Genomic DNA, 25,106 nt, shown 5'->3' with positions numbered 1-25,106 from the left:
TTGCTTCTGTTTAATAAATTACAGAGTTACAAATGCCCATTGTAATCTTCAATGTCTACATCTAAAAAGCAATACAGCAGGCCAAAATCAAGGATAGTTTTGCTAAATTACAATAAGCTATAATGAAGTGAAATAAGTCAAATGTAATTTTTATTTAAGAATCTGTAATAAACTGGATCCTAATTAGTATTTTTAATGGAAAAATAAACAATTCATTTTTATTTTATAATTTACAAAACATTATTCTGTTGAGTGAATAAATAATATTCTGACTTATTATATTGGGTTTAAAATGAATAAACGACAATGGGTGTTATAATTAAGAACACCTATCACTATTCCAGAGTATGCATCTCTGGTAAAACAAGAAGGAATTTAAGGACCTCTCTTGCTTTAAAACATTTTTTTTCGCACTCAGTAGTTCCTTATGCAACAGTGAATATTTACCAACAATAAAACATTATGGAAAGTAAGTTTACAAATTCTTAGTTAATTCATGTTAATTCAATTCTTACATCCGAAAAGAAGTAGGAATAAGTATAAACATATTCAACTCCCCCTCCCCCCCTTCTCCATTTATAATTAACCATTCACTTAGCTGAGCTATATACAAATCAACACATTTATTCATTGTCTTAAACTTCTCAAACTCATTTAAACTGTTGCGCTAATTTTAGCTTAAAGAAATGACATAACATCTGTGTTTTAGCAGCCATGAAAACCTCGACAAAGAAGAAACAGGAAGTCACCCAGTTCTGTATCCTGTGATGTTGAGGACACAGTTTTATTGTGAAAGAGTCGAGGAGGAAGTGATGGTGATCCGCAATCAAGAAGAAAAACAAGGAACCCTCGCGTCCTCTTACATTTGGTAAGGATTTTCATGAAGTTAACGATGTGTATAGTTGTTTGTTACACGTAAAAAAAAAACAGTTTCTTGAAGCTTGGCGCTCTTTCATCTGAGAGGTTGAGTTTTTGCTATTGTTTTAGTAGCATTGCGATGCTAACAGTATACTCGCTAGTTTACAGCAATTCATGAGCAATCCTAAGATTTTGTATGTTATTACAAACGCAGGCGCTTAATTCACAGACAATAAGTAGCCTAAGTATTGTTGGATAGGTACATTGATACATTTCAAGGTTAAGTTAAATAACATGGAGAAAAAAAACGTCAGCCAGTTTTCTTACATCACTCAGAATTTCCAACAAATTACTCTTCGCTTCCATATTTAGTCAACTCGATATCGTGGACGGATTAAAGTTCTGGACTCGGACGAGTTTGCAGTATTAAAGTAATGTAAACTTGACGAAGCTGAAGTAATTTCCGATTCAGAAATGGAGGGGGAAGATCTTGAAAACTTACTGAAGGACGGATACGCTTCATTACACCCCATACTGATGCGAAAGTGTTTTTTTTAAGTTTAGTAATGCTTACAGACAGTGTCAGTTAGCACCTACAGTGGATTTTCAACTAACAAATGAAACTGCAGTGGAACAATGTCAACATACACTTTTCTTTTACATTTATGTTGTCTGTTGGTGCAGCTTATTGGAAAACCCGTGCTCACACCCTTACAGAGTGTTTAAATAGCACTTACAGGATCCTCTAGGCCTGGTCTGTTTGCTTTTTATTGAAAGTGACAGTACATACACTTGTCTAGCCTCTTTATTAGTAGAGTGCTATTTGTACCTTTAAATTAAACCCCAAGTCCAGAGTAAACCGTAACTGTTGCATATCAATACAGAATGGCAGTAGACATTTTCCTCATTTGTCTTTGTGTTTTCTGCCCATGTCCTTCCATGTCACCAGACAAATATGGCATCAAACAGTGCAAACGGTGATGAGGAGCGTGGCCTTCAAGTGTGTGAACAGTATGTCCAGAATCACAATGTCCAGCAGCTGCTCAAGGACTGCATCATCCAGCTGTGCACAGCCCGGCCAGACCGGCCCATGGCCTTCCTCAGAGACTACTTTGCAAGACTAGAAAAGGTTAGTGCTGCTGACAGCATGTTACTCCTGGTTCAAGAAAATGTTAAGTGTAATCCATCAGCTGTGTTCACTCTGAGAACCACATTAAGAAGCTTGATCTATTAAAAAACTGGGTGCTCTAGTAAACAATTTCATTTAAACACGTTTGTTTTATACAGATGATAGGTATTGATGATGAGTGAATATCTTGAAGCGAACTAGCTTCTGGTAGTACTAGAGACCGGTTGCTCAGGGCATCTGAGCCTGTGCGAACTGACAATTTAGATTTTCTGATTTAGACTGCTATTTTTTAACTGGCTCTATTTATTTTAAAGACCTTTATAAAAACACATTGTTAATGAAAAGTGATTTTTTTTATTTGCTCTCTTAGCCCTCTCCAGATTTCAATGAATATTTGATTTGAGTTCTTTATTTTGAACATGTGAAAAAGAGAAATGAACCTGCAACAGTTTATAAAAAGTTGTACCTACCAACAATGAAACATTATGGAACTTACGTTTTCAAAATCTCAGTTAGTAAATTCAACACATACCATCCACTCAGCTGACCTATTTATAAATAAAATCAACACATTTATTCATTTTCTTAAACTTGTCCAAACGCCTATGACCAGAGACATTCCTTGCCACAATCAGTCAGGGTTGATGTTTTCCTCTTTACCTTTGTCCAACTCCCTTTAACTTGTGCGCTAATGTTAGCCTGGCTGTTGTGCTGTTTTTTGTCTCAGCTCCACTCTAACCTTCCAATGAATGCATTCAGTTTAGTTGGTGATACCACAATAGACTTATCTGACACTAAAGTCTACAAAATGTACTCCATAGTTTTTGTTTTGTGAATAACCAGTTGAACAGCTGGGAAAATCCTCCTACCTAATGGTTATGATAAAGTTACCAAATGTTTAAGAGCTTCAAAACTTTGTATCAAACTGATAGTGAGCGAGAGATACTTAGCCAAATCAACAACACCTTGAAGGTCTCTTTTTTTTTGAGTAAAGTGTAAACACAAATTTGGCTCAGTTTGAAACTATGGAGGAAAAATTACAGGTAGGTAGTCTCAGGTGTTGATTTGTTTACTTGCTGCACTGCAGGAGGAGGCCCAGCAGATGGCTGTGCAGCAGAGGTCTAGGTTACGCTCCGACTCCCGGGAGGATGAAGTGTCTCCACCCATGAACCCTGTGGTGAGAGGTCGGAGCCGGAGAGGAGCCATCAGTGCTGAGGTGTACAATGAGGAAGATGCTGCCTCCTATGTCCGAAAGGTCAGTGTCAGTTTGTTTTCACACACATCTCTTCATACTAAACACTGATGTTGTCATTCCATTAGACTACACATAGCATTGATATAAAGGCAAATATTCTCATTATAATGTTGTGTAGCGGACTCTGTTGCTTAGTCAGCTACTTCCGTGTTGTTTATTTACATCACGTCTTACCTCAGGAGATCCCCCTCCCCTCTGACAGGGATAGCGCAGCCCTCCCGCTGTGAGGAGCATATGTGAACGGCTAGGTCGGGAGAATCTCTGGAGAAGTCCTCCTGTAAATATCTAGATATTATCCGGAGTACATATGTGAAAACGGCTTACGACTGACTGTAAAGTTTTTGTTTCATCTGTAGTGAACCAAAAAGGTTAAGGTTACAGTAGAGACTGTTACCCTTAAACACACACACACACACACACACACACACACACACACACACACACACACACACACACACACACACACACACACACACACACACACACACACGTAAAATCTTTTTACGACTCAAACATTTCAGCATACCCTGGTATATGAATAACAACTTCTTTGTTCCCATGACTAAATACTAAAGATGCAGTAGTAGTGAATAGAGGTAGTGATCATTTGTCAAGTAATAGTAAAAAAATATGTATTTATTTAAAGTAAGAACAAAAGATGTTCAAAACTATTAGATCCTGATCTGTCCTATGTATCAGTGTGTTCACACGAGGCCTCTGTTAATGGGGAGATCAGGGATAGTTTTGTTGTGGTTGGATCACTGCTGTATGTACAGTATAAACTCGTATGGAATATATCTGTACTCAAAAAAATAACTGTGTCATTTACAAAAGCTTCTGGGTGACAACACTGGGGAGGTGAGCTGCCTCTCGTGTCAGAGAACAGGGTTTAAGTTTGAACCTAAAGTTGATCAGCAGTCTCATGCTGTTGTAAGAGGAAACAAATCAGTTATCTCTTTTTTGGAGTGATAACGATATTGTTTTTGTTTCTAGTATATGCAGGTGTGGGGATAGCAACATTGATTTTTGTGTAGTTTATGGTTGTCCTAATATTCACTGAAATGGACCTGAAAATCTTAAGAACTTTTTTCTTCTAAGGTCATTCCAAAAGACTACACGAGCATGGCTGCCCTGGCCAAAGCCATGGAGAGGAACGTGCTGTTTGCCCACTTGGATGACAATGAGAGGAGGTGAGGGCACCGATATGTTAAATCATTCTTTTAGACTCATTTTCAAACAGCTAAACAAACTTGTTTTCTGCCTACAGTGACATTTTTGATGCAATGTTTTCCATCAACTACATCGCTGGAGAAACAGTCATCCAACAAGGTGAATTCTTACACCATATCTGTGCAGATTGTTGCGTTTTACTTCTGGACATTCTTTCATGGAACTCCTCGTTGTTTCTGTTCCAGGTGACGAGGGAGACAACTTCTATGTTATCGACCAGGGGGAGATGGATGTAAGCTCTCTTTCTTTGCCGTTTTTAGCTCCAGTAAACATTTGCCTGTCTTAGTTAAGATTCAGTGGTTAAGTGTGGGGAGTGTTCAATGATAACTTTTACATTATAATAACTTATAGTTGAGAGAGTTAAGTATTAAGTAAGTTAAGTATTCTACCTAGAACTAATATGTTAGCCTAGTGCTTTAAAAGTTTGTTTCATTAAGTTCTGCTGCCCACAAGAAAATATGTATTCCCCAAAGATGATTTAGCAGCAGTCGTCCCCCTTCTAAGTTTTCCACCGGTATGGTCTGTATTTGTTGTGACCAGAGAAGGTAGGCGGTTTTAAGGCACCCCCACACAGACATTTTGGTTGCCCCTCGGTTTGCCAGGAAATGGCAAACCTACAGGTGTTGCAGCGATGGAAGCAGGACATGCTAGGACTGATTCAGATATAACTGATTCTACCCGACCTAAAAAGCCTCTGTCTTTTTCTAATAAGCTCCACGACCAGAAACGTGCTCAAACTAGGATTAAAAACTCCATTTAAAAATGGAGATAGGTTAGAATGCAGAATGGTTTCAAGGCTGATGAAGAGCTGGTCTGTGACATCATGGCAACCTGCGTGCACATCGGGAGGAGACTGCTCTCTAATGTTTTCAATTTGGACTGCAGTATCAATTTTAAACACTAGGTGTCAGAGTTACATTTTGCTCTTCAACTTCAGCAATCGGAACAATACTTTGCCATTTTTTTCTTTATCGAATATGTTGTAAATAAAAAATCATTAAGCCCTTATGATTCGTTTATCTGATGTTGAATAGAATAATGAATAATGCTACAGCAGCTCTTACACTGTGCTTCAATAGCTCTGTTAATGTGGGCTGTGTGAATGCTTTTACCTGTTAACATGAACTCTGAACTCAAAAGCAAAAGGTTCTGTGACCTACAAACACTGCTCAGGAGTACAGTGTGGCCCACCACCTAGACTAGCTTAATTTTGTCATGATGCAAGTTTAGTGGAAGGACTAACAAAATGTATTTGACTCTCTTCTCCCCCCCTAGGTTTATGTAAACAATGAATGGGTGACAAACATCAGTGAGGGAGGCAGTTTTGGGGAGCTGGCTCTGATCTATGGGACACCTCGTGCAGCTTCAGTTCGGGCAAAGTCTAATGTCAAGTTGTGGGGCATAGACAGAGACAGCTACAGGAGAATACTGATGGTAAGGTGTGGAGTCCTGTTAGATAACAAACATAAGATTGTATGTTTAACTAAAACAATTGGGATTATGTTTTTTAGGGGAGCACCTTGAGAAAGCGCAAGATGTATGAGGAGTTTCTCAGCAAGGTGTCCATATTAGGTGAGAACAAAAGTTTTTTTTTTATTGTGTTGATTGGCTGGATTATAATGTCTTGGAAAAGGAACCTGTCTTTGACATATTCAGGAATGTGTGTGTATATAACCTAAAGTTGCTCCTTTACAGAGTCTTTGGAGAAGTGGGAGCGGCTGACGGTGGCGGACGCCTTGGAGACGGTGCAGTTTAAAGACGGACAGAAAATCGTAGTGCAGGGAGAGCCTGGTGATGAGTTTTTCATCATCCTTGAGGTACGCATCAACTTCTGCAAGCACTAGTGAACCAGAATGAGTGAGTGCAGGACACATAAGTGGAAGTTCCTGAAGAGGATTCTGTCATTGAATCACTTCAGGTCAGATTACCAATGAAGAAGAATTCTGTTTATTAAGTATCGTGCTACATGAGAAGAATGTTGTTACTTCTTTTTTTTTTGGGGGGGGGGGGCTTCAGGTATGGGTCATCTGTTCCATTTGACTCTTAGAAATGCTGAAAAAATGGTCACAATCACAGAATTTTATATTTTAGGGTGGTTTCACACTTGGGACCTGGGCTGGATCCGATTATACTTGACCCCAAAGTCTGGTTCATTTCACCAGTGTGAACACAAACGTACCGTACTCGTAACGTACTCGGGTGCTGTGCCAGAGTCCGCTTGAAGATGTGGTCTCGGGCTCGATTCATGTGTACTCGAGTACAGTCTGCGGGAGATTAAAACACAACTGTGGACTGCTATATCATAATAATAATTCTAAATGGCTCCTGTTGCTTCAAAACCGTTGTATCCGTGCAGCAGGGGAACATTTCATCCTCTGAGCTGCACAGTGGATGTGTGTTGTTAGTGTCTCAGAAATAACAAAAATATCCAGTTTGCAGGATGGACTTAGCCAGCGTGCGGTTGCCATGGTTGCTTCTTCTTCTTTCTACTTTTTGGCAGATTTGCAAACCAACTTTGTGCATGCTGCCACCTGCTGTATTGGACTGTGTACATACACAAGTGTAATCGGGTACGGAACGATGTTATTAATGTGAACGTAGAGCGGAAGGGGAGAGGGGTAGGGTCAGCAATCGTGATGGGGCATGGTACGAAACAATTGTGACTGATGTGAAAATGCCCTTCCATTTTTTATTTGCTAAATGCAGACTGTATTGACAGGAATTTGTGAAATGCTTTTGCCATGTTAAGGTTTTAAGAGCATGCTCTTGTCTTCTATAAACTCCTTTTTCAGAGTGTGATTTCACAACAAAGCCATAACAAAGCTCCCCCTTCATTACAGCTTTGTACTTTTCTGTTGATTCAGCAGCGTCATAATATTGGTGTCCCAGTCTGTGACCGACAGTGTTGCAGAAGCGCTACGGGTAAACCAAAAACAGGAGCTCAAGATACACACACACACACACACACACACACACACACACACACACACACACACACACACACACACACACACAGAGCGCTGCTCTCCCCCGCTAGCTCTGCCGATCCTTTCTCAACCCTGTAACTCATCTGTTACTACCTTCAATGTCAGAACAGAGATGGGGTGTGAGAACTTGGGTTGTGTAGTCATCAATACTTTGTCTTTGATTACGAGACTTGATCTTTTTTGTGATGTGTTGTTAAAGATTTCTTTATTGTGCTGTTAGGGCACAGCCGCTGTGCTCCAGAGGCGGTCCGGCGATGAGGAGTTTGTGGAGGTTGGAAGACTCGGATCATCAGATTACTTTGGTAAGACCCTCACACATCTGACAACTACAGTACAGGCACTATCACACATCTTATGAAGACATAGTGACAGGCATTATTTTTGAAAGTAAGAATTAGATAATGATGATAATACAGTTTAAGGCCTCCCCTTAAAAGTTTACCCAAGATAATTCTCAAATGGACCCTTGTGAGAAGCTGAATCGACAGTTTGTTAGTCTCAGATTAAAAAAAGTGTCCTTTTTCACTACGGTTTTACCAGGTCAGTAAATAATCCCTGAACCTTGTATAGGTCAATATAAGGCGTGAAACCCTGAATAAATTGGTTTGAATGTATTGATGTCAGACTGACAGAGAAACTTACTAAAAACTAATAAAGAAACTTCCCATCATGAGGCTAATGCAGGCTCATTCAGGAAATTGGTGCATGTTGCTGAAAAAAAAGCCAAATCTACTTCAGCCGACTAAATTCCCAGGCACTGCCTTACTGAAGTTGAAACTGCTCACACTGATCATGTATACAGAGTTTAACTGCTTAATTTAATAAAAAATAGGATAGACTCATTGCTTTGGCATTTCTGTTACAAGTATTGCATTTCTAATTCACTTGCAGGGTCCAGGGTCTTCACATACCTTTTCTCTTATGGGATTTTTTTTTTTTTTTCCAAAACTTGACACTCTATTTATAACTATTTGTCTCTATTTGCCGCCCACTAACCGGCCTACTTCTTACTGGATAACCGAGTCAGGTTTAGCCAGCACATTGAAATGATGTCAAAAAAGAGTTTTCTTTACATAATGACAAAAGTAGAGGCCTTTTATCTAATAAGAAACTGACGGCTACATCCGGCAGGGTTTATGCAGCTAAACTCCTCAGACCAGCTGGAATAATATTAACAGTGAAGTACCGCCCCCTTGAGCTGGTCTTTGGTGAGGGAAGAAGCAGTAAATCACTGATAATCATGATATAGATGTTGAAATGTCAATTATATGGTAATCTTCTTGAAAAAAGTTCTATAAATTCTTCCATAAAATCATTATAGACGATGGCAGCACATTGTTGAACCAAATTCTGAAATGTGCATTAATTAATTGCATTAATCTTTTGAGTTGCAACAGCTTTGTTCTTAGCACCAGGAGACTGTATTATAGGGCTTATACTAAAATAACAACCTGCTCTTTTGTAATGTTAAAAGACAATGAGTAAGGTCTTTTACCTGCTTTTTGTAAAGTGTCTCGAGATAACACTTGTTATGAGTTGACGCTATACAAATAAAGATTGATTGATTGATTGATACTATTACTACACATTTACATTTACACTAATACACTTATGTATTCCACTGTAAAATTAGCTTTACTACTACCAAAAATCACAAATAACAAAGCAGGACACCATGGGCAGGCTGATTTTTCTGTGAGAACTTCTTTCTGATTGTTTGTCTTTCCTATGACTCACAGGTGAGATCGCCCTGCTGATGAACCGGCCCCGTGCTGCCACCGTTGTTGCGTGCGGACCCCTCAAGTGTGTCAAACTGGATCGTCCGCGGTTCGAGCGAGTCCTCGGTCCTTGCTCTGATATCCTGAAGAGAAACATTGAGCAGTACAACAGCTTTGTTTCCCTGTCTGTCTGAGCCTGCCAGTAAGCTCCTTTGCCTCTACTGCAGGTCCTAGTATCGCAAATGAGCTTTATTTTCTACTCTCTCTCACATACAGTATGTTACCACGCCTTCACATCACTTCACATCTGTTACAGCTATTACTCTCTTTTATCATATTTATTTTCTTTTCTCCGTTTGTACTTCAAAGCCTACATTTGTTTGTGTGACGGAAAGTTGTGAGGTCAAAGGTTAAATACCAGTATCGAATAGGTGTTTGCGTACGATTTAATGATGAAGATGAGATAAGGTAGTGTATGAATTATGAACTGTGTGTTCACACTTTGATCACTGTAACAAATCATTAAGATCAATCAAATGGTAACTATTATACAGAAATTGCTATTACATGATATTTAATTATCTAGACAAAAGCAGAGATCTTTTATGGTCACACTGAAAATATTGTAGATGAAACAGCTGTCGTAGGATCTAAAACAAACCTGGAAATATATTGTCACACTATCAATTATGCCGTATAAAATCAGAAAGATTGACAGTGACATTATGATTAGATAATGTAGCGGAGAGAAGAGGGGGCAGCTCAGGTTTCATCTTCAGACTGGACTTGATTCATGTGATTCCAGTTTGGTTTTATGTAAAATAGCTTAATCTGTAGAATAAATTAGCAAGAGTCCAGTTACAATAATCCTCCTCTCCCTCCTGCCTTAGGGCACCGGACCTGTATCTTGGGTTCGAGCCCCTTACCAATTTGACCTAATTATAATGAAAATGTCAAATATTCCTTACAGATTGTATTTATAGGCTTTTCTTAGGTTACTCAAAAGTGGAAGTGTTGCCTTGACCATTGAACATTTTGGCACATCACATGCCTTCTACCTATTAAAAAGAAGTGTAAACTCCACAGTAGCATCATGATACTTTGTATAGCAGCGTGGCAATTCACACTTTATTGGTGATTTGAAAATTAGATTTTTCTTCAGTTTTACATAAACAGACTAAGTGTCTGCAAAATGTACGCAAGCTAACATGAAATTCAGCCCTGTTGAATTACAGACAGCTGAATTTACTATTAGATAGCATACCTTTTAGTTTTATGCTGAATGATGAGGTTTTTAAGGTGACACAAAATGGGTTGTATGTGTTTGTTGCTGCTCTTTGTGAAGTTAATTTGAACCTTTTGGCTAGTTTTTCCATCACTTAGGTTTGAACTGAAATATCTCAGCACTATAAGATACATTATCTTAAAAGATTGACCATCCATGCCGTCCTCATGGTTTTACTGTGATCCTCCAACACAATGATCATCAAACTTATGACCAAATATCTGCAAAACGTGACATTTCCAGAATCCTTAGCTGTACTGTGTGCTACTAGCTATTTTAATCATGCTATTCTAAGATTGTTAACATTTGCAAAACATCGTAACTATTTTGGCAAGCCAGTATTAGCATTAGTTAAAAGCATCTTTGTCAAACTGTCCTACTATCTATGCAAAGTTAGGTTTTTCTTTTAAATATTTAGTATAGACTAGATAGAACATCTTGAAGCATTTCACCAAAACATTCTTTCCACTTAAACATGGTTTCTTTATATTTCTTTTATTATTTATACATAACTAGTGAATAACTAATGAACATCAACTCTAACAGGGTTTAAATATGCTTACCTCCACATGTTACCAGAGCCAGCTTAAAGGGAAAGTATGGAAAGTAGGGATAATATGAAGATAATAATAACCAAAAAGGTCAACACTGGCTTTTAAATAAAGTGAGTGTGAGGGGCTTACATATCAACAGCAGCCAATAGACAAAAAACATAGCAAATAAAAATAGAGAACAAAGATTCAGTGGTAATGATGAAATGTAGCGCCCACTCTTATTAAACTTGTATAAAGTCATTTATTTTTAGCTTTTAATAGACAGTGACAACAGGACAGGTTACCTGGCGTGCAAAATAAAATCTGATATGTTCACTTGATTTGCATTTGTATAACTTTGATTTATTTAGGAGACTCTGAAAGGATAATACATGATATCCATGACTTATTTTCATTATTATGCCTTTTGTATCATAATTCAGGACAAATTGTACAGCGATGCTGTGTCTTATTGTGAGGAAAGAGTCTAAACTTCTTTTCAGAGCAGGGACATAGATGTGAGTGCACATTTCAATTAGCCCATGAGACATTCTTCACTAAGTAGCAAGCCCTGAAAAATGATAATTCTAAAGAAAAATGTACATAGTTACTGAGGACATCGTAAAAACAACAGCAAAAGTCCTCTTTATCAAAATATATATTTTAAAACTCAATTCACACTCATGGCGTGCGTTTGTATGTCTAACATTTTTCAGTTTTTTTTTTTTAACATTCTCATTTATACTAGACATTTACTTAGTTTTCTTTTTGCTCTTTGAGTTAAGTGGCCTTTTAGGTAAATTCTCTTCATGTTGGGTTTGCAGAGCATGTTAAAAAAACTCACTTCCAAATGTCTGATTATCCCTGTAACTCTGCTGACATTATGTAATCCTTTATTGTTCTATAAACAGCTCAGATGTTTTTCGAAATTAATGATTAATCTGTTACACATTTTTTATATATACAGAACTATTTGATCAAAGGGGAAAAGGTTATATGCTAAGCTAAAGCTTTACTTTCACAACAGAGCTGGTGCTAAGTTTGATGCTGAGATTTTCTAGATTTCAAAGTCATAAAATGGAAAAAGAAGGTGTTAATAAGATTTGCAGTAGTAGGAGTCCTTTTGAAAGTGCTTATTGGTGCATGGCACCCACCAGTGGAGAGCATCGACCAATGGGCCACTCTTGAAATACAGGGTGTTTAAAATTCAAGAGCTAGGTAAGGAGGGAGACAGGAAAATCAAATGTGTTGGTTAGCTTAGGATGCAAAACGGCTGGTTAGCTGGTTAGCGTGAACTTCCTGCACTCTGGTCGGTACCTTTCAGACTTCATTGTCATGGTGACTAGATGAAAAACTTCATTGGAACTCTTAATAAGTAGACACCCTGGAATTTAGAGTGAGTCATCAATATTTTTTTACATGCTTTAATAAAATGACACACTGTTGTATGCTATTCAGAAACATATAAAACACTTTTTAAACACTTGCATTTTATTGGCATGTGTTTTCATGATGTACAGCAATGTCTCTGATTTATTATGTCTTAACTCAGTGGGATCACACCTATCTGCCCTTTGAATATTCTGGTGTCATTTTAATTCGATACTGTATTTTCAATATTAAGTGTACATTTCTTTTTTACTTTTATCCTCTCAATATCATAGTGTGGTGTTTTTGTTTTTTTGTTATAAAGATCACTGTGCTCTACTCAGTCAGACCATCACTCTTTGTAAAAACTGAAAGAGCAGCTTTCTTTCCTACAGTTTTTTGTGCCTTTCCTCAGATTGATTACAGTGTGACTTTTTGATTTCTCTGTAGGATGTTCTTACAGCAGTTAAATAGCAATAAAGAGATCAGTGTTTTTATTGAGTCTTTGTTTACATATCCTCACCCATGTCACATATTAAAAGGTAATCATACTCTTTCAACTGTGTATGCACATCTTGAACTTTCAGTCACGAATCAGCTGTTTAAAAGACCTTAAAACGTCCTGGATCTCACATCGTAGAACTTTTACGCCCTTCTTTGGAGTTCAGTATCAGTTGTTCATAAGTCCTTAAAATATTCCTCATATTTAATAAATAACTGACATAATTTAACTTTCCCACAGAGACCCAGTTTAAAGTCAGCTTATTACAGGTTAGCGTTTGTGTTCCCAGCATGCAACATTCACATCAGAAACATGTAGTTGTTAACTGGTCTTGAGAATGTATAGCACTTTTCTAGTCTTCTGACTACTTGAAGTGCTTTTACACTGCATGTCACACCTAACCATACACACACTATGGCAGTCAGTATTTCCCCTAGGTTTACAGCGTTGGGGGGGGCACGCCGACAGCTGTCCTGTTCTATTGGAAAGGTATCCTTAAATGACTTCTTTCCCGGATTTCCCACTCTATCCACTATCCCATCTCTACAATAATAACAATAAAGGCCCAAATGTTTTTTTTTTGGTTTTTTTCACTTGACATTCAAGGGGGGGGGGGGCAACATTTCATCCATCCAATGAAATGCTGCCAACACTGAGGACTTGTCAGATTAAGTAAAGTTTTTCATCTAATTCATTAGTCTAGCACAATCATAATTTGAAATTTGCACAATTGTTCAGCTCTTTAAAGTTGTTTTTCTCTAGGCAAATTGGAATGAATGAGCTAGAGTGGAGAGGTATCATTAAAATATCCTAAAATCTTTACAAAATTTTTTATTCCACATGCATGTTGAGACACAAAAGGTATGAACGCTTACATCGGTCATAGGATTTGATTCACTAAAGCAAAAATGATTTAGACTTTTGGCATGAGTCTTCAGAGCAACAGGAATGGCCAACCAACTGCCTTATTTACTACTATGTTATATTTCTTAAGCATACAACATGTGGGCACTTGTGTATGTACTCCTTATGTCACTCTTTTCGCTGTATGGACTTGAAACTCTCTCATTCCGTTTTCACAGACTAATTTGGTGCTCAGAATCACTTTACTTTTCTGATAGCAGAAAAACCTTGGATTAAAGACAAAGATTTAGAGGTCTTTCAATATGAATCTCCATAAAAAAAACTTTCTCAGCCAGGAGTCAAGGAGCATTTCCCACTAGGAATCCCTTAACTGCATTTGAGAAAATTATTAAATGATACGACCTAATATCTGCAGTTTTTCATTCAACAAAACACACACATTAAATACTTAGACATTTAAGCTTTAAACTAAAATGTTTTTTAAACATATCTACTCAGCCAAAAAAGGCTTTGCAGTACAGTTCAGTCCCAGGATTGAGGCAATGCAGTTTTGTCCCCACCACCTAATCTATGAATTTTAGCTCCTAGCCATGAGTAAAGCACTGACGTTTGGCAGCCATTACTAAAGCCATTATTTATATATATTTTTTTATTTTTCAAACTTGTAATAGTCCTTCAAGTGCTTCTTTATACATTAAACCTAGCAATTCAGTTTAGCAAGCTCTAAAACAATCCTTAAAATGTATCAAATAATCCATTCTTTCTTTATATCATAAAGACAATGTGAATGCACTTAAAAAGACCAAAATACAAGGTCACTTTAGTTGCTGCAGTGTCCCATCAGCTTACATTAAAGGTAGAAAAATATCTCAAGCCCCTCCCAAAACAAATATATCTAAATATTAATAAAGAAATAAAAATATGTGACTCCATTAGGGTCATTGTCACTGAACAAGAACCTTTGAAACAATTTAAGATGAGCCTTAAGTATCACTAAACTGCGTCTTTCGTCATTTGTAAATATTACTTATCGATTAACAGTTTTTGAGTTGTGTATGTGTGTTTTTGTTTTCAACATGGTGATGCCTTTGGGTCGGTGGACGGGTGGTCGGGTGGGCGTTGCAGATGTTGTTATGTCAGAGGCAAGGGTGTAGCAAACCGTCCCGTGTGTCCCGTATGATTCAGGTCGTGTTGATGTTTTTATAGTCCGTACCACTGTGATGGCAGCAGACAGCTGCACACGGTGTTTATCAGACGGAGGAAACGTTATGTAAAACACGATATGACCCCGTCGCACTCATGTCTCCTTGTTTACTATCTTCCCACTGTACCAGCGGGATTCCTGGAATCCAATTCGCTGGCTACCGCCCACCCTGCTCTCCCATTGGCTAGGATCGTCTATTAAGTGACAGTTCCCTGTGTGCAGCTGCAGACTCCCATCCTCTTCGAGACTTCTCAACTGAATCAACAACAATTAGACAAACTGTCCATTTTGACGCTATATGATTTGAAATCACATTTTTTACATCGTATTTTCTATGTTGTTCGATAGACTTTGAGGATGACCAGTAAATTGAAGTTTGTTCGGTCTCTGATGAAGACTGCAGCGTTGGCTAACGTACCAAAACACATCGATCATTTCTCCAAGTTCTCTCCTTCTCCTCTCTCAATGAAGCAGTTCTTGGATTTTGGTGAGTAGCTACGTATTAAGCTAAGTATTCATAATTATCATAATAATAATAATAATATAACTTATTATTTTCACTTGTTTTTATATTTCTTTATGCTGGCTCGTCATTCTTATGGTTGGGTTGAATTCAAATTTTTAAAGTATAATAGCCTACATATTCCATAGGGACAGGAAAAAGGTTGACATCACGTGTCCAAAACATGGGTTAGGGGTTAGGGTGATATCTATTCAAAAAATGGTCGAATTGCCTTCAGCATGTAAAGTTGATGCTTCCGACTTGGGGTGCGCCTCACACCACCAGTCTAAATCAACCTTAACACTTGTTCAATCACGGTGGTGATGATTATGATGATGCTGACAACTGTCATGGAGATTTCATTATGCTGATGTGCTAAAAATATCTAATTTTCTGTGACATTTACCAAATACTGTTGTTCAAGTCACACCTGACCCCCTGCTGTTCTTCAGAGGCCTCCTCATGAACTTCTGTTTCCATACTAAAACCTCTGCATGTAGGTTACTTTCCTCTTACAAAAAAACCTCTGTATGACTTCCTGCCTTTCTACAAACTTTGCAAACAGAACAACAAAGACAAATTACTTGACTCAAGATCTTTTGTTCAAACAAACTCTTGTATACAGAAATTTCCATTAGACATCTTTTTGTTTTGATAATGACATTAATGATAGGGGCAAACAATGGTTACCTTGTCTACGCCACTATACCAACATTTTTAGGGGACAAGGATCCTGAAAAAGGGTGCTACTTTTCTTTTCTTTCGACAAGTTATTTTACGTATAGGTAACAGGATAATCAAGATAACCAAATGAACACATTGTGATATTTTGACATTGGGATCTTTTTTTGTAGCCTATACTTTACTGAGAGTTTTTTTTTTGTGGTCACATAAGTCTGACCCTACTATTCCTGTGAACACATCTCAGGATCACCTTTAGTGAATAGCTTCCGATCCGAAACAAACACCCAGTTGAACACACAAACCAGAAATTGTTAGTGTGAGGTCAAAGGTCACTGCAACCTTAAGTCTGTCCCACCCTGGTAAACAATATATGTTTATAAAACCAGTAAGGCACTTTATTACATTTGGCAAAGATGTCCACTTTGACCTAAGTCTAACTGATTAGATCTGATGGTCAAAGGTCAGGGTCAGCTCTCCACAAACAGATTTCACCATAACTTAAGAGATAAATGATTATGACACAAAAATGCCTTAAAGATGAGAAAAACATTACTGATGTGATGTCATTGTTTATCCTTGTGAATGCAACATCTCTTGAATGCCTGAAGAGAATTTTGATCAAATCTGGTCTATTATAACACTCTAATGACACTAATGACATCCGCAATTTGTTAGTGAACAATTTCCCCTAATTCAACCCATCATGTAACTATTGGTTATTATTGACTGCTGTCAGGAGAGGGTCAACTGACATTCACATACTCTGCAGGGAAAAACAAAGAGAGAGACTTTGAGAGTGAGAGAGAGGGATGGATTTTTGCAGTTCTATCTCTCATGTAATATAGATTTTATGTACATTGGCAATATTTGCACCCCAAAAGGTAACAGTTACAGTGTCAATGTCACACAGATTGATCTACACTGAAACTTGCAGAGAAACACAACCAGGTGACATTTGAAGGAGAGGTTCAGAGAAAAGCAGGCGAAGGTTTGACTTTCGTTTGAACACAAACTGTTCAGACCTCATCTCCACTCTATGTAGTTTTTACAGTCCAGTATGTATATTATGATTATTCACTGCTTGTAGTCATTAATAAGTATTGGGTAATTATTCTTAACTTTAGACCATTTTATGTTTTTACTGAATTGTAAATCACTCACTCATCTCACTCCCTGTCTTGCTGATCAAGTATGTGAGACATACACTATGTATGAATGTACCATCAAAAAACCCAGCCAGTGGACCTTATGTTGAGGTTGCCAAGTCAAACTTATTTCATGGCCTTATACATTTTGTCTATTCTGCAGGTTCAACCAACGCCTGTGAGCGCACATCGTTTGTTTTCCTTCGACAGGAGCTCCCTGTGCGATTGTCCAACATCATGAAGGAGATCAACCTCCTTCCAGTCCGGCTGCGGTCCACGCCTTCTGTCCATCTGGTCCAGAGCTGGTGAGATAAACTGCTGAGTGTTCACAGAATGACTATTGATGATTCGGAATGCCTTACATAACATATTGCACTTGAGTTGTTGACATCTAATAAAATAAATGTTCTGCAGAATGTTAACATCTTGGCAGATAAGGCAGTAATACCTGTTTATGCTACTGTCAAGCCATGAGTATTTTCATAAACTTACTTGAAGCACAGCATTAAACTTTCCTGTTTAGTACAGACCACAATCTCAAGACTTGTGAAAGTCTTTTCAAACTCCCCAGAGAGTAGCACCCAATATTTTAGATTTTCATTTATATGACTGCAATAAAGAGCAGTCCAACATTGTTATCCCAGATATAATCAGAGATTACATTTCCAAGCAGAGGGCTTGGGGTGGGGTTGTGTTTACAAATGATTTTTGATGTAACGTGACATGAATTACAGAAATTTACACCGTGGCAGAAATAATCATATTATAGAAAATGAATTGTTAATAAGATACAGCAACCTGGACTTGCTGCTCAGTTTCTCGTGACTGACTGGGAGGAGGGTCATCTCAGGGAACAAGAGTCACATTGGTGTTATTTTCCCCACATTACGTCATCACACACACACATGTCGATGCTGATGGAAAGCTGTGTTTACATTCTCCACACTGTTTTCTCCCCTCTCTCTCTCTCTCTCTCTCTCTCTCTCTCTCTCTCTCTCTCTCTGTTTTTCATTCTTGTTCACCCATTGGAATGAACCCGTAATACTACCAGGCTGTAGCAGGGTTTAATTTGTATACATGTTTATCTGCCATGATCAAGCCAACTCTATCTCTTGTGATAGCAGACATGCGGAATATTCAGGGACTCTCCTGTTTTTATGTTCTTGCAGGTACATCCAGAGCCTGATGGAGATCCTTGAGTTTCTGGACAAGAACCCTGATGACCAGGAAGTCCTTGAGACGTGAGTGTAACACAGATTTAAATAAGAAAACGAGCAGAGGATAGGTCTGGACTTAATCTGGACTTTTCCTTTTTTTTTTCCAACCTAACTTCCTCTGTCACCAACTCAGGTTTGTGGAAGTCTTGGAAGTGATCAGAAACCGGCATAACGAGGTGGTCCCCACCATGGCTCAGGGAGTTATTGAGTACAAAGATGTCTTTGGTCAGCAGGATGCTAATAACGACCACAACATCCAGTACTTCCTGGATCGCTTTTACACCAGCCGTATCTCCATCCGCATGCTCATCAACCAGCACAGTAAGTATCCACACTGTAGCTGGTTGGGGCACTAAAGTTGCACCCACATTCATTACTAGAGGCAATTGTAGTAGGAAGATATATCACCAGTTTTGTTTTTCTCTACTTTCTCGCAGCTCTCGTCTTCTATGGCAACACAAACCCCGCCCACCCATACACCATTGGCTGTATTGACTCCATATGTGATGTAACAGAGGTTGCACGAGGTAAGAAGAAAAGGAGGCTGAAATAAAGAGAGTAGTTGTTAGAATTGCGGTTAATATCACAAAATGTTCCCTCAATTAATTTATGTCTCAATAAAATCTCTTAATTTTTCAACCATGATGTTGAAAAATTATTTCATTTATCAATCTAGCAGTTACAGGAGTGTGCTGCTACCACCCAGGAAAAAAGTTTATTGCTGTAAGATTTTTTTTTTTTTTTTTACAATATCCTTACATCTTTCATCCATTATAATAGGATTTTTTAGTTGTTTAATTGTTGTTACATACAAACCTTTCACAGTTTTATTACTAGTGTAGTAGCAATGTGTTTCTGTAACATGTAACTCAAAATTTGTATAAAAACAGAAAAATTAAAAATGGAGGTCATCAAATTAGAAAGGTTAACATTACAAGCTAGTCAAATGCTTTGTTCAGTTACTTTTCTTACTCTCTGCTTTAAAAGTATACTGGTTCACTGGAGCTTACTGCTGACATGCTTACATCATTACATTACTTAACAGCAAGCAAATCTTCAACTATTGTGTTACATTCAGTTGGGCATGAGGACAGTGACCTTCCCTCCATGGTTTACCGTCCTCCCTAGTGTGGACACTTTGTTTGACACTTTGTATACTGGTTACCAACGACATCGTCGGTGTCATTTAACAGACAAAAAAAATACAACCACAACAAACATGTCAGATTCTGTTAGAATGAGAAGGAGCGAAAGTTTGAGTTTTACATTTTTGTTACAGCATTAGGAAAATTGTCTGAAGCTGTGACATTGCTTCAGAAGTGAATTGGTGTAAAACTTGTTTAAGCTGGTTTTATCGTTGCTGGATTCGTCTAGTAGAGGGGCCTAAATGTAACATTTGGCTTACAGACCTCCCACCAACTATCACTTTTGATTTGTGAATTTCTGGCACAACTTCTTCTCCTACACGGTACACGGACAGGCTCAATGTTAGGAAAGGTCCAAACTCCAGCAAGACTTTTAAACAACAACTTGTTAGTCAGACCTGCACATACGTCCTGCTGTGTGATGGTAAAAATGAGATGATTTGTTTTAATTATTTGTATTTTTATCTGTATTTGTCTTCTGTTAAAGAAAAACACGGCTATGTATTTTCATTTTCTCTTATTGTATAACAGAAACTATCTGTAATGGAGCAAAGGAACTCCTCATATTATGAAATGAATCAGGTCGATAACTGGGACAGAGCTGGCAGGCTGCTTATCCAGTCTGGCCTAGTTTCAGTATTAAAAACAGAACGAGTCTGGGCAGCTTGCTTGTGACCATTACACTTGCTGTTTGTTCTTAAAATCAACTTGTATGTATCAAATCTGTTTATCCTTCCTGTCCCTGTCCACAGGGCAAACAATAACCTTTTTTTTTTCATCTCTCTAGATGCCTATGAGAGTGCCAAGTTGCTCTGTGAGCAGTACTACCTGGGAGCCCCAGAGCTGGAGCTCAGGCAGATAAATGGTGAGACGCAAAACGAAAAGCCTAAAGCTTTACTAATGGAGGAGTTTGAAGTGGGGCTGTATTAGATGCTTATTTATGTAGTCAGTGTATTTGATAGAACGTCTGTGGACAACAGTCTGTGGATGGTGTCTGCAGTAAAACACATTTTAGCCACTATATGACCTTTATGCCTTGAATGTGTGTGTGTGTGTGTGTGTGTGTGTGTGTGTGTGTTTTTAAAGCCCTGCTTTGTTGTTTTGTTTCCCCCTCCTCTAGCCAACAACATAAGAGATCCAATCCATATCTCTTATATTCCATCTCACCTGTACCACATGCTCTTTGAGCTCTTCAAGGTAATAAAACTGTAGCTGCTGCAAACAGAAACACTTTATCATATATGCTTTAGTATTAAAGGAGCCTTTACTAGAACTTAAAGGGCCACTGTAGTGTTTTTTTCAATACCATGATAGTTTTATATTTTGTACCTCACCTACTAGCTGGTAAACCTTTCTGTTTCCTCTCTCTATAGAACTCCATGAGAGCCACCATTGAGAACCACGAGGCCAGCAGGACCCTCCCACCCATCAAGGTCATGGTCGCTCTTGGTAGAGAGGACCTGTCAATCACGGTAAGTTGTTGCTTCTGTGTCAGACAAAGACAACATTGCAGAAAGTAAACTTAAGTAGGAAGAAAGAGCAAAGGGAAGAGCAGCGGTTTATCATGAAAACAGCATGACACCTTATCAAGTCACATCAAGGAATTTGAATTCTGTGTCAATGCTGCAAAGGAATGCAAGACAAGAAAAGAACTAGAACCCCCGCTTAGCACACGTTATTAGAACTTGAACTAAGCTTTCTAACACGTCACAGGTTGAACAAGAGACGTATTATCTACAGTAAATGCCCCAAATGCCAAACCAAGAATAGTTACTAAGTCGGCACGACTAAAACATTCTTACTTAAAAAAAGAAACAAAAAACGTATAAACCCTCCCTGTACTGCTGAAGAATGTTACACATTCATTATGTAAGCACTGTTAATGATGTGAGGACTGTTGGAAGAGAAAGAAAGGATAGACTGAATGATTTCCTCTTATCCTTATTCTGATATGAATGACGTGTTGTGACCCTTTGCCCTTTGGTTTTTGCTACACTGACTCACTTTATTCAGCTCTTTCATTTAGTTATATAAAGCCCATAAACACTTGGTATCATCAAGAGCTCAACCACCCACCTCCACAAGCATATTCACTGACATCATTTGATCTTGGCACAGCCTGCATCCATATTAAGACAGGATTGGACAGCGCACCTTTACTCAATACTCAACCTCAGAAAAACTAAGCTGGCATTTTAACAAATTAAAGCTGCTGACTCCAAAGTGAGACCTATTTGACATTATCAGAGACAGTTTGTGAAGTAAGGCAGCTTCCTAGAAGTTGATGATTATTTGCCATTTGTCAATTAAGTATACCCATAGACAACTATCACCCATTTTGTAAGTAGAATCTCTGTACTTAGATTTATCGCTGCCTACTACATTTTACCAACTGAAAGACTGCATCTCAAAATGACCCTTACATGAAAAGCAGAAATAAAAACCTGAAAAAAAATCTCTTTTAATTGAACAAATCAGTTTCCTTTCATTAACAGTAGTTCATGTGGCTACAGTTTTCTCTATCTTTTTGGCTATTTTTTAAAAACAGTCTTAACATTCTCTAAACTGTAAGTGCAACTGCCACAACAGTTTCATGGTACATCAAAACTCAATCGCATGTTTGCAAAAATTAGCAAGTCACCAAAAAAATGTAATGTATATTTCAAAACCTAGTTTTATGTCAGTGTATTGTTCACAGAAATGAATAGTTTCTTATATTTTTATTGATGCTAACTGCTTACTATACTATACAATTCTTGTTTGATTATCTGAATGCTTTAATCTGTATCACACTGAGCTTTTTAGATTCACATTTCAACATAAGTTAAAAGTTTACTGGGAAAAATCCAGACTAAAGAAAAATCTCAGTACAAAAAAAGCAATTTGACTGCTAAAATCCTGAAATGTGAGGAAGGCCTTGCATTTAATTTGCTCTTGTCTCCATCATGAGTGCTCAGGTCTTCATCATCATCTCTGCTTCTCTTGCAGATGAGTGACAGAGGAGGTGGTGTTCCCTTCAGAAAGACAGAGCGTCTGTTCAGCTACATGTACTCGACAGCTCCTCGACCCTCCTTTGGAGAAAAACACAGAGCCCCACTAGTGAGCAACATATTCACACACACACACACACACACACACACACACACACACACACACATTCAAACACGTTATTAAAACATCAGAAGAGCTTACCTGTGTGTGTGTGTGTGTGTGTGTGTGTGTGTGTGTGTGTGTGTGTTTGTGTGTTTACAGGCAGGGTTTGGCTATGGCCTGCCCATCTCTCGTCTCTACGCTCGCTACTTCCAAGGAGACCTGCAGCTCTACTCTATGGAAGGTTACGGCACTGATGCTGTCATACACCTAAAGGTAACATTCACACACAATACATTTTATTGTATAGGCTAATTTCATCATTGATAGGCACAGATTCTAGATTAAACTGAAGCCAAATGTCCAAGTTTCTATCAGTTTGCTAGCATTATAATTAAACGAATTATTATATTTTGATGAAAACCATGCGCTGTTTTATGATGTGTTCTCTTGGTGTGTCTCTAGGCATTGTCCACAGACTCAGTGGAGAGACTGCCAGTTTTTAACAAGACCGCTTTGCGCAACTACAAGCTGAGTTTGGAGGCAGACGATTGGTGCATTCCTTCCAGGGAGCCGCTTGACTTGGCCGTCTACCGCGCCTCCAAGTGATTGAGTCTGAGCCAGCAGGAATTCTTACCCCCAGCACTTTCAGGCCATGAAGTGTCCTGTCATTGAAGGGAGTTAGGGAACATGTTGACATGGTGACTCTTGATCTTCAGAACTCTCACACATGGACCCTCGCTTTTCCCCTATACTCAGGAGACTTCTGTGTGTTTCCTATGTGAAACTTTAAGTCCACATTGAAACATTATTTTAGTCTCGAACATCAACTAACCAAGTACTTTTGGTTTCTATACCAAACCAAGCTGCCAATGTTTCATATCTAACCTAACCGATAAATGTTGTAATATGGTGGCAGGGCTCTACAAGGACTGTTGTTTTTAAAATAAAAATTAGGTACGCGTTAACAAACAATTTCTAGAACAGTGCCTACAAATCTCACAAGTGTTTTTCAAATCTAGGTATACTTTTTAAACACAACAGAATTTTAGCCTGATAGCGGACAAAAGCTGAAGTGACCAAAAGAGATAAAAGAGAAGACCGGCTCCTGATTGTCTTGGTCCTTCCTTGTTCAGAGCCAGCTTCTTATTCTTAGATCTCTACCTGCTTTCTTCACACATGCTTTAGACAGAGGAAGAGACGAACCAGTTGGACAAACAGAGTCAACCTCACAGTTCCAGAAAGGTGTGAAGTAGAGAGAGAATTCTGGAGAGGGGAATTTAACTGATGGTAGGTCTGATCAGAGCATTAGACACCATGTCTCACAGCGGGATATAACTCTTACAATAATTACAACCTTAACCTCACATGAAAAATAACATTTCCTTGTAATCTAAGGGATCAGTTTCGCTGATTACTGAATAGGTATTTACGGGCTCTACTTAGCTGATCAGGTCTTAGATCACAAGGTGCCAGCAGGAAGATTTCATCAGAACAAAAAGTGCCTCAACATGTTCAAAGAGAAGTGTTGTGATATTTTTTTCTACCTAAAACAGGACATGTATTCTTTGTGTTTTTCCTGCTGTAAGAGTGAATCAGTCAGTGGGAGTATGACTTGTGTTTTTTTTCTAAAACCTTTTTTGCCTTGAACAACTTGTCACTAAGATAAGTCTCTCTTCAGTTTCTGTTTTGTGGCCTTGTACTGATGCAGAACAAACACTTGCTCAGCTGCTTAGTTACTGATAGTGAACATTAAGGATTAAAGATCATTTAGGTCATGTTTGAAAGGGACTAACAATGTCCAGGAGTTATGTAAACTTGTGATCTGTTGACAGAACACAGGTTATTCATTAATTATCTCTGCTTAATGTTTTGAAGCTCTGAAATCAGCTTTTTTGTTTTAGTCCTGTAACTGGTCCAAACTGCAATGTGTGTATGTATGTATGTATGTATCTGTGTTAAACGGTTTATTGTGATTCACTGTGTGCATTCACGAGCCATGACTTTGTATTATCACAAGGTCCTGTATTCTATTGTATATATATTTGAGGACTTTTATTTTTATAAAGAAACATTTGGAAAATATATCATCCATAAAATAACTGAACTTATTGTTATGACTGAGGATGAATGTCTCTTGTTTTTTGTTGTTGTTGCTCTTTAGAACACAGAGGAGTTCAGGTGTGGATTTGTTACAGAAGGTCCCTCTTAGTTCTGCCATGAACTCTACACATGAAAGTAATATATCTGAACTGGGACCAATCAGAGACTGAGAGTTATGTAACGCCATCATGGAAAGATGGCGTTATATAACGTTCTCTGGATCCCTCCCAAATCAGACCAGTGATGACATGTATAGCCGCATGTCATCACTCAACCACTGGCTGTTG

The 25,106-nt window shown here is 38.3% G+C and overlaps 2 protein-coding genes across 2 annotated transcripts; both read left to right on the top strand.

Moving 5' to 3' along the window:
- Positions 1-712: 712 nt before the first annotated feature.
- Positions 713-12,856, top strand: prkar1aa (protein kinase, cAMP-dependent, regulatory, type I, alpha (tissue specific extinguisher 1) a). The gene is made up of 11 exons (XM_020644232.3): positions 713-868; positions 1,808-1,987; positions 3,075-3,242; positions 4,341-4,432; positions 4,510-4,571; positions 4,658-4,704; positions 5,748-5,906; positions 5,984-6,044; positions 6,168-6,289; positions 7,680-7,761; positions 9,199-12,856. Exons 2-11 carry the CDS (start codon positions 1,814-1,816, stop codon positions 9,369-9,371), a joined length of 1,140 nt encoding a protein of 379 aa, XP_020499888.1. The 5' UTR covers positions 713-868; positions 1,808-1,813; the 3' UTR covers positions 9,372-12,856.
- A 2,295-nt stretch (positions 12,857-15,151) lies between these two features.
- Positions 15,152-24,841, top strand: LOC109991828 (pyruvate dehydrogenase (acetyl-transferring) kinase isozyme 2, mitochondrial). Its single transcript, XM_020644234.3, has 11 exons — positions 15,152-15,420; positions 17,428-17,569; positions 18,434-18,505; positions 18,615-18,802; positions 18,919-19,008; positions 20,414-20,491; positions 20,747-20,823; positions 21,000-21,098; positions 22,615-22,725; positions 22,879-22,992; positions 23,182-24,841. The coding sequence occupies exons 1-11, from the start codon at positions 15,291-15,293 to the stop codon at positions 23,323-23,325; spliced, it is 1,245 nt and encodes a 414-aa protein (XP_020499890.1). The 5' UTR covers positions 15,152-15,290; the 3' UTR covers positions 23,326-24,841.
- Positions 24,842-25,106: the final 265 nt, after the last annotated feature.

This window comes from Labrus bergylta, chromosome 16 (assembly GCF_963930695.1).
Source record: "Labrus bergylta chromosome 16, fLabBer1.1, whole genome shotgun sequence".
NCBI classification, from domain to species: Eukaryota; Metazoa; Chordata; class Actinopteri; order Labriformes; family Labridae; genus Labrus; species Labrus bergylta.
The sequence above is the reverse complement of the archived record's forward strand: the minus strand, read 5'-3'. Positions and strand labels throughout refer to the sequence as shown.